We start from the raw sequence: 9581 nt of genomic DNA on the forward strand, positions 1-9581 counted from the left end.
GTTTGCTTTATATACACTGAAACTATTCTTAGGTGCATACACATTTAGGCTATTTATGTACTATTGTTGAATTAACCTCTGTCATTATAAAATCACCTTCTTTATCCCTTGGAATATTCTTTGCTATGAAATCTGTCTTGTCTGCTATTAATGTAGCCACCCCAACTTCCTTTTGATTTGTGTTAGTATGGTATAGCTTTTTTCATCCTCGTGCCTTTAACTCATTGTCTTAGTCCATTCAGGCTGCTATAACAAGATACCTTAGACTGGGTAATTTATAAACAACAGAAAATGTATTGTCCCCAGTTCTGAAGACTTAACATCAAAATGCCAGCAGATTCAGGGTATAATGAGGACTCTGCTTCATATTATAGTGCCCTGTTGCTGTATTCTCACATTGTCGGGGGTGTGAACAAGCTCCCTTGGGCTTCTTGTATAATATAAAAGCACTAATCCCATTTTTGAAGGCAAAGCCCATATGATGTAATCACCTCTCAAAAACCCTACCTATTAAGATAATCACCTTGGGGGTTAGGTGTCAACGTATGAATTTAGAGGGTGACACAAACATTCAGAGCATAACACTCATCTATATATATGAAGTGAGTTTGTTTTACAGGCACCATACTGTTGGGTCTTGCTTTTGTCTAAATGTTTCTGCCTTTTAATTGGATTGTTTTGACCATTTACATTTAATGTAATTACTGATATATTTAAATCTGTTGCCTTGTTTCCTATTTGTACCATCTATTCTTTTTTTCCTGCCTTCTTTTGGACTGAGTATTTTTTTATGATTCCATTTTGTCTTCTATTGACTTATTAGCTATACCTCTTTTTTGCTCTAGGGCAGGGATTGGCAAACTTTCTACAAAGGAGCAGATCAAAAGTATTTGAGGCTTTGTAGGCCATATGGCTCTATTGCAACTGTTCAGCTCTGCTGTTGTAGCAGAACTATTTGTGTGAGATGGCTGTTTACAAAAACAGGCAATGGTCCAGATTTGGCCCTCACCCTGAGGCTGTAATGACAGGGAGTCTGTCATTGTCTTTGTTCCTCTGTACTTTATGTATCTGTTTTCCCTGGCTGTTTGTAAGATACTTTTTTCTTTTTTTTTAAATCACTGGTTGTCAGTAGTTTGATTGTGATGTTCATTGGTGTGGTTTTCTTCTAGTTTCTTGGGTCTTGGGTTGTATGTGTGCAGTCCCACCTCCCCGCATTTCTTTGTCTGGGATTCCTAGCACACGTGCATTAGGCTGACTCATATTGTCCTGTATATCACTGATGCTGTGTTATCTTCTTCATTTTTCTTCTGTTTTTTGTCTTTGATAGTTTCTATGACTATGTCTTCAAGTTTGCTAATTATTTCTTCTTCAGTGTGTAACCTGCTATTAATCTGATCCAGTATTTTTTCACTGCAGATAATTATATTTTTCACCTCTTAGAATTTCCATTTTGCTTTAAATTTCATCAGTTTTAATTCTCATTGTGCTTTTACTTCTATTTTCTGAAACATGTAGAATGTATTTATAATACCTTGTTGTTTTCATGTCCTTGTCTAATTCTATCATCTGTGACATCTGAGTCTGTTTTTACTGATTTATTTTCCACCTGCTTACGAGTTTTTCTACTTCTCTCTGTATACTTAGTAATTTTTGGTTGGATGCCAGGCATCGTGAATCTTACAGTTAGGTGCTGAATGTTTTTGTGTCCCTTTAAATCCTTTCTGGGGGCTTTGTTCTGGGAGACAGTGAGGTTACTTGGAATCTGTTCAGTCCTCTCGGGGTTTCCTTTTAAGTTTTGTTAGGCTGCGTCCTGCAGAGCCTTTAGTCTTGGCCTAACGTGGCCCTGCTGCTGAGAGGGTTTCCTTCCACGGTCCTCTGTGATTCCCAGTGTTAGTGCGTCACTCCACTGTTGCTGGTACAACATTAACTGCTTCTGGGATTGTTTTGTGTTCTCCTTTCTGATGGTTCTTGCCTAGCCTGGTAATTTTCTCATCTGCATGCAGATATTATTCAGTCAGAGTCACAAGGGGAACCCCTACTTGGGAGCTGTGTGGAGTTTCTCTCTGCCTCTTGCTCCTCTCTAGCTGTCTGCCCTGCAAGTCCCACACTTTGACCTTCCTGACCTGCCTGTCTCCTCAGCTCAGTGAGGCTGCTGACTCTGCCTTCCCTCCGCTTCCAGGCCGTTCACTAGGCTCACCTTGTTGGTTTCCGTTCTCCTAGAAATTATTGTACTGCATTGCCTATATTATGTCCAGATTTCTGGTTTGTTTGTTTGGTTTTTAATAAAGAGATGGGGTCTCGCCATGTTACCCAGGCTGGTCTTGAATTCCTAGCCTCAAGTGATCCACCCTCCTTGGCCTCCCAAAGTGCTGAGATTATAGGCGTGAGCCAATGTGCCTGGCCCTATTTGTTTTTAAGATGAGGGTAAATACAGTCTCCTTCCAATCTAATTTTCCTTAACAAAACTAATACCCTCCCCACACCCCACCCCCAGCACAAGCTTTCCTCAGAGTGGTACCTTCCTGTACTGGGGAACCTGCCCCGAGGGTCCCCCCCTGCCACCACTCCTCCTGGTTAGTGCTCCCTGAACTGCTGCCCTGCTGCCCCCATTACAGTCCCATGCCCGGCACTGTGGCTCCCTGTGTGTCTGCTGTGAGTGGGCCAAGGGCTTGCCCAGGGTGCGGTGGCTGCTCTGGGCTGGAGGAGTCAAGAGGGCAGGGATGGAGAGAAGCCTTGGGAGTGGAGGGCTCATCTGAGAAGAGTGTGCGGAACAAGGAGAAGGGATGCTGAGGCCAAAGCCCTGTGGAACCCCCATGTCCGGGGCAGACAGGACAAGGCATCTGAGACAGGCAGACCCAGAGAGTGTGGAATCCCAAAGCCAAAGGAGGGTGGGAAGGTGGGAGTGCCCAGCAGTGAGAGTGTCTCAGGAGCCAGCCAGGTGGGGCCGGGGGGGCTCCCAGGGAGGGAGCAGCAGGACAGAGCCAGCCTCCTGCCCACTGAGCTTCTGCAGATGGTGTCCCCCAGCCTCTGCTCATTGTCCTACCTGCACACCGGTCCTTCAGATGTCTCCTACCGATGTGCCACCTCCCAGCCCACCCTCCAGGAAAAGTCACTGCTTTCTGCTCTTTGTTCCAGGGACCTGAGCTTTCCACTAGAGCAGCTGCTCCATGCAGGGTGTAGTTAGTTACTCGTGCCTCCTGCCCTGTGAATTCCTTGAGGGAAAGGACTAGAGTTCATTCATCTTGGTACCTCGAGTGCCCAGTGCAGAGTCTGCACAACTTTGTGAAGATGGCAGGGGCAGGGCGGAAAAAGTTCTAGAGCCTTTCAGGGCCTTCATCGTTCCAGCACCTGCCTAGCTCTAGGGGTTTTGAAGATCTAACACCCATTCCCACCCATCTTGGCTCCTAGAAGAACATCGGGAAGGGGGCAGCCCAGGGGCCTCTGGGGCTTTAGGAGCAGCAAGTGTGGGATGTGGAGGTAAGGAAGGAGGCCCTGCAGTGTCAGTTGCTGGGAGTCGGCTGGAAGGCCTCTGTCCCAGGCAAGTATGGGAGGCAAGTCTGTGACCCAAGGAGGGGGTCTCCTAGTGTGTCCCTGCTCTGCGTGGGGTTGATGGGCTTGTTCCCACACCCTCCCCACCTCTGTTGCCTCCAGGGCCAGCCTGACTGTCCCTGTCTCTGGCTATAGGTTGATGTCTGTGGAGGAAGAACTGAAGAAGGACCATGCAGAGATGCAAGCAGCTGTGGACTCCAAGCAGAAGATCATTGATGCCCAGGTGGGGGCTCTAGCCCTTTGGTCAGCCACAAGAGTTAAAGGGCCTGGGATTAGGAGGGGGTGACTTGAGCCTCTCCATCCTCAGTCATACCTCACTGCAGACACTGAGGGGAATAAGAAACCAGAATCTCTGCCCTGAGAAGTCAGACCTGTGGTCTTAGTGGGCCACAAGCTCACTGGGACAGGCTGTGAAAGGAGGGAGACAGCTCCTCCCCTGCCGGGGCTCTTGGTGGGTATTGTCTTTCACCAGGACTGCTGACCAAAGAGTGGAAGCTACCAGGAGGGAGGTGGGGTTAGGAGTGATGGCAGACTGGTCAGAGGGAGCAGAGGGACTCTTGTTCACAGCTGTGGCATCCAGGCTGCATTGAGGGGAGACATGAAAGGCTCTCTGGCTCCAGCCTCCTTTACTCAGGGCTGCACTGCTTTCCTTTACTCGCCCAGGAGTAGGCTGGGCCTTGCTCAGACTGTAAACTGCATAGACCAGGAGCGGTGACCTCTGGTGTGTCACGCAGACACATGTGAGCAAGGGTGCCGGCCCCAGGGGCCTCAGGCAGCCCATAGATAGCACCAGAGCTCCTCCATTTGGGATGATAAGCAGGCAGCGAGGCTGCGTCCATGATGCTGCAGAGGCCTCTGCCCGCCTTCTCTTGCCAACTGCTCGCAACCTAGAGCCTGCCTGCCCCCCTCATCTCTAGGCCACCCCATTCCTTACTATCCCAGTGCTTGTTGTAGGTACACAAGGCCCTAAGGAGGCCCCTAAGGAGCCTGTCCCATGACCCCCGCTCACACCCCCGTTGTCCACAGGAGAAGCGCATTGCCTCGCTGGATGCCGCCAATGCCCGCCTCATGAGTGCCCTGACCCAGCTGAAAGAGAGGTACAGCATGCAAGCCCGTAACGGCATCTCCCCCACCAACCCCACCAAATTGCAGATTACTGAGAACGGCGAGTTCAGAAACAGCAGCAATTGTTAACCTGCCTGAGGAGGGAGGAAGCTACCCAAGGAGAGGGGGACTGTGGTGGCCAAGGGCAGGGTCTCGGCCTGGGGAGGCACCCACGGTTGCAGCCCCAGCGCAGGTGTCAGGGGGCCGAGCCTCCCCTCCCCGCCGCTGTCCAGGAGGTGGCCGCAGAGGGAGCCGCCAGAGACTGAAGCAGCGTGAGGCGAGGTCACCAGCCGCTCCCTGTGGGGTGCGGGCAGAAGAGACTGCACGCTGGGGAGTGGGGACAGCCTGGTGAGGCAGGGGGCCTGCCAAAAACATGTCTGTTGGTTCCTGAATGTGGCGTGTCCTTGTCCTCCTGGATCTGGCCGAGTGCATGTTCCCCACATCCATGCCAGGGAGGGGGCTTCTTGGAGGGGGGATTCAAGGACTAGGGGCCTAGACCTGTGGCTTCCCCTCACCTCCTTGGGGGGCCCAGGACTCCCTGGCAGCCAAGCCCTGTCCTGTGGGACCTGGCACTTGGTGGATTGGTTGGCAGGCAGGAAGATAGGAGGACACAGGGCAGGAGGTCAGTGTCCCCTGCCTGTCTCCATCCGAAGCACCTGCCACTGCATGCGGCCTATTGGGACCTTCCTGGCTGTGAGGAACTGAGGATTCCTACCCACCCACCCCCTCTGAACCTGTCCCCAGAGCGCCACCTGCCACCTTCTTCCCTGCCTTAGTTGTATTGCCAGATAGACCCAGTGAGGGCCATGGCTTTTTCTTGTGAGCTCTTATCCCTGTGGGGAGGACCCGCAGCTTCCCACACTTCCCACACAGGCCCAGGCTGATGCTCTAGGGCTCCCAGAAGCCAAAGATCTGGGTGGATCTGGCCAGATGGCTCTGAGCACTGTATCTGCCTTCTCCTGGGGCCCAGCACACCCAGGGCACAGTGGCCCTGTAGGGAGTGCCACCTGGTGCTCACCCTGAGAGAAAAGGTGATCCTTCCTCTGAGTGATGGTTTAAAAAAAGATTCTAACGCCTGCAGGCCCTGAGAAGGTGGATAACTGTGATTTTTTTTCCTTTCACAGTATGCATTAGAAACAAAAGCCCGCTTGCTCGCTTGCTGGAACACAGGGGCCTTTTAAGTTGAGCGTGCGCACTGCATGGGAAATAGCGGCCCTGGAGGATGTTAGACTTGCTCCCTCTCCAAGACAGCAGCAGCCTGCACCCAGCCCCGTGTGTGCAGCCGGCCTCCTCCTCACCCTTCCCGGCCCCCGGCCAAGGACCCAGGCGCTGCATAGAGGGGAGGGGCGCACCCCACAGCTGGGGCAGGTTTTCCTCAGCTCTAGGCTGTTCCGTAGCTTATCTGCCCCTCCCCCACTTTCAAGACAGATGAGCAGGAGCTTGGGTCTCTCTCGGCCCCTGTCTGTTCCCAGCCCCTGCAGATTCTGAGCAAGGGCCCTGGGTAACAAGGGTGGAAGTGGGGCCTTTGCCAGCAGAACCAAGGCAGGGTGAGCTGCAGGAACCACCCCGCTGCCCCTGCAGCTGGAATGTGCCACAGAGGCCCCACCGGAAGGGTGGATGTGCTGGAGGGGTGGCCCAGAGCCATACTGCATCCACCCTGAGCTCAGGGACAGGTGACAGCAGCTGCTCTGGGAAGGGGGCTCTTAGATGTAACCTACAATTCAGTTAGGCTAGAGACAGATGCTGGTGGAGGGAGGGCTGGGCCACCAGCGGTCACAGACCACAGGAAGATGGGAGGCAGGAGCAGAGGCCCTGCCCCCACCCCTTCCTGCCCCACTCCTGTCTTGTCCCCACCCATGCGCCTTCGTGCCTGAGACCAGGGTGACCACACAGGCAGGGCCTGGCTCCGATCTCATCCTCCCACTGCCCAGTGAGCCCTGCCCTCCTCTCCCCAGCCCCCTCCCACCGCTGCCTCGTAGAGTGACCTCGGACAGAGCCCCCTTAGCAATATGGGGAGGCTCCCAGGGCCTGGACAGGTGGGCTCGGAGGCCACCCGCTGTGGCCGGTGCCAGCTGCCCTTGCAGGGGTCGGTGAGCTCTCAGGCCGAGAGCCTTATTTACCTAGTGCAAAAACTGTAAAAGTGTACAGACTCTTCACAGATTTTTATCTTAATTGCAAGTCTGCCGATTTTGTAAATGTTCTTGGTGTTTGACTGTAATGTAACTATCTCACCTAATGGTTGTACATATCCTTTGGTCCTGGTGCTGCCGAGGGCTGGCCGGGACTGCTGCTCTCCCAAGGGTTTTATTTTATTTCTGAATCTAGAGAACAGTATTGGGCAGGAGGAAGAGGCTTGAGGTCTGCAGGGGTTGTTTTCCCTACCTGTGGCATTTGTGTGTTGGCTTTGCAGCTGCTGTCTGGGTAGCGGCTGCTGGGGTGCTTTCACTGGGCCAGTCAACAGGGGCTCCTGCCCGGGCCACAGAGAACCTGAGTTCCCAGGAGCTGGGCCCTGTCTGCAGCCAGGGATGGGATTGCCAGAGGCCCTGGAGGGAAGGACAGTCCCTGCTGGGGAAAAACACAGCCCTGGGGCCCCCTGGTCACTGAGACTCAGCCTCTGCTGGAAAAAGCCACGCCCTCCCCGCTAGCACAGAGGCCTGACTGACTTTTTTGCTTAACTTCCATATTCTGGGTGATGGAAACTGCCAAACCTCCTGTCAGTGAGGACTCTTTCCAACTGCCCAGAGAGTGGGGGTGGAGGACCGAGGCTACAGCTCCACACGCCCCGGTCCCCCAGAGCATCTGCCCCAAGTACACCTCCCCTTGCGCCCCGCACAACTGCGGGAGCCAGACTGTCCAGGGAAACAGCCCCTCTTTTCTACACACTCAGCCACAAAGCCCCCCAGCCCCCACACCGCGTCCCAGCTCCCCTCTTTTGTAAGTATGTGAAAAGGAAAAAATGCAAACATTGGAGTTTGGGCTGGAGCTCCTCCCTCCAGCTGCGACTTTTAACTATGTAATAATGTACAGAGGAAGCTGTTGGTGTTCTAAGACTCTGTGTGGCTGTGCAATTTCTGTACATTTGCAATTAGAAATATTAAAGATTTATTTAGCTATTTTAAGCCTGACTCGTGTCTCCATTCAGCTGTGTGATGTTACAGGGGTGACCCTGAGTCCGGAGTGGACACTGGCCTTTATCAAGGGGACCCCATCATCTGGTTCACTCTGGTGGCAGTCGTGGGCAAGGGATACCCCTAAAGCCAGTGGTGGTGGTCTGGCCAGCTTGGCTCACTGGGTGATCTGGGATCGCCCCTCCTCCTCTGAGTTGGGGGGTCTCTGCACCAGGGAGTAGAGCAGTTGTCCTCTTAAAGGCTCTCCCTTGACTCTGACATGTTTGGAAGAAAAGTCTTCGCTGGCCCCACCACCTCCTGGGAGATAGGGCGGCCCCAGCACCTTCACTGCAGCACACACTGGCTCTTGGCAGGCGCTGCATTTAAGTGCTTTCGCATCCACTGACATCTGGCTCTGGGAGGGAAGAGAACAGGGAGAAGAGGTTGGCCCAGGTCCCAGCAAGTCGTGGCAGGGCTGAACTAAACATTTCCAAGCTTTCAACACCTTGAAAGTCAGACTCAGGCTTTCCCAACACGGACCCACCTGAAAGGCTGAACCCAGGCCCTTGTTGGGAAGTAACCAGCCCCCAAGCCCCTTCAGCTGCACCTGTACAGAGAACCTTGCAGCCCTGGGTCCTGCCCTGCGTCTTCAGCATACCAGGATCTGGTCTTTCACACGGTAACTCCAGATGCTCCAAGGGACAGGTCCTAGTCCCAGCCCTAGCCCAAACCCCTCAGAACCAGACACTGCCTGGGCCGAACTTCTGCTGGGGGCAAGGATACCTCTGGTCAAAAAGTCAGATGGAGCTCCGGGTCTGTCACCTGGACAGGTGCCTCTGGCTCTATTCAGGGATTGGGCCCCAGAGAGAAGCCTCAGGCCTGTCCCTGTTCTTGCCCCTGCAGCCAGCTGGAAGCAAGTAGAGCAGAGCCACACACTGGAGCAGGGCTGTACCGTCACCCTCGCCAGTGGCCCCTGTGTCTCACCTCCCACCCTCCAGCACCCTGGCTTCTCAGGCTGTCCATCTCTAGTCTCCTGTGAGGACCCCTTCCCTCCGCTTGAGCCAGCCACTCCTGGGCCCGCCCTGGGCTGCTATCACCTCTGACCTCCTAGGAAAGTGTCATCCATGCTGCTCACAGTGGGCACAGCTGCCAAGCTGCCTCTGCTCATCCCCCACATCAGCACCGGTCTGTAGACCGGCCCCTTTTCTCGCCAATCCGTGTGTTCTCTCTGCCTTCCCCCATGAAGCCTAGACCCTGTGGGCTCCCTCCTCAGTCCCTCTCTTGACAATATTCCTTGACCACTTCGGCCCTGGGTCCACCCAACAGCCGTAATCTCCAGGCCACCAAGCACTGCAGGAGAAAACTGAAAAACACCCCAGTTCTGACTGCCCTGTGGGTCCGTTCCCGTCTCCATTCTCAGCTAGGCCTCCCTCTCATTCTCCACCCCAATTAATCCAAACTTGTACCTCTTTTCAGATCTCCTAGCCAGCCAACTGGCCCTTCTCTGAGCCCTGCCTCCTCCCACACTGGGAGACCCTCCGCCACCCCGTCTCCCCAGGCCGACCACCAGCATAGCTACCCCACCCCTCAGCAGCGGCAGGAGAGGAGGCAACCTGTTTCTTCCCAAGGCCGCCCCTAGCCAGTTCCTGCATCCCTGCCTTTTGCTGCCTCCGTGGCCTCAACCTCCAGCCTGCCCCGCCCACACCCTGCTCTCCCACAGCATTTTAAAGTGCTAGGTCTCCACTTGCTCCAGGCTGTCTGCTTTTCTCTCCTTCAGCCAAGCTTCTTAAATGTATACTGCCTGCAGCGGCCTGCCATCTC

The 9581-nt window shown here is 53.9% G+C and overlaps 1 protein-coding gene across 13 annotated transcripts in view; it reads left to right on the top strand.

Moving 5' to 3' along the window:
• The window catches only part of DAB2IP (DAB2 interacting protein), a 216341-nt gene extending 208569 nt beyond the window's left edge, over positions 1-7772 (top strand). For 10 of the 13 annotated variants that reach the window (XM_021927191.2, XM_021927195.2, XM_021927190.2 and 7 more), the window contains 2 exons: positions 3685-3772; positions 4576-7772. In XM_021927191.2, coding sequence (XP_021782883.2) covers positions 3685-3772; positions 4576-4743 — 256 coding nt within the window. In that variant the 3' untranslated portion in view covers positions 4744-7772. The remainder of the gene's footprint in view (positions 1-3684; positions 3773-4575) is intronic. The other 3 variants (XM_021927193.2, XM_003911286.5, XM_021927192.2) reach the window with 1 other exon arrangement.
• The last annotated feature ends 1809 nt before the right edge of the window (positions 7773-9581 follow it).

The sequence above is a fragment of the Papio anubis genome, chromosome 13 (assembly GCF_008728515.1).
Source record: "Papio anubis isolate 15944 chromosome 13, Panubis1.0, whole genome shotgun sequence".
Lineage (NCBI taxonomy): Eukaryota > Metazoa > Chordata > Mammalia > Primates > Cercopithecidae > Papio > Papio anubis.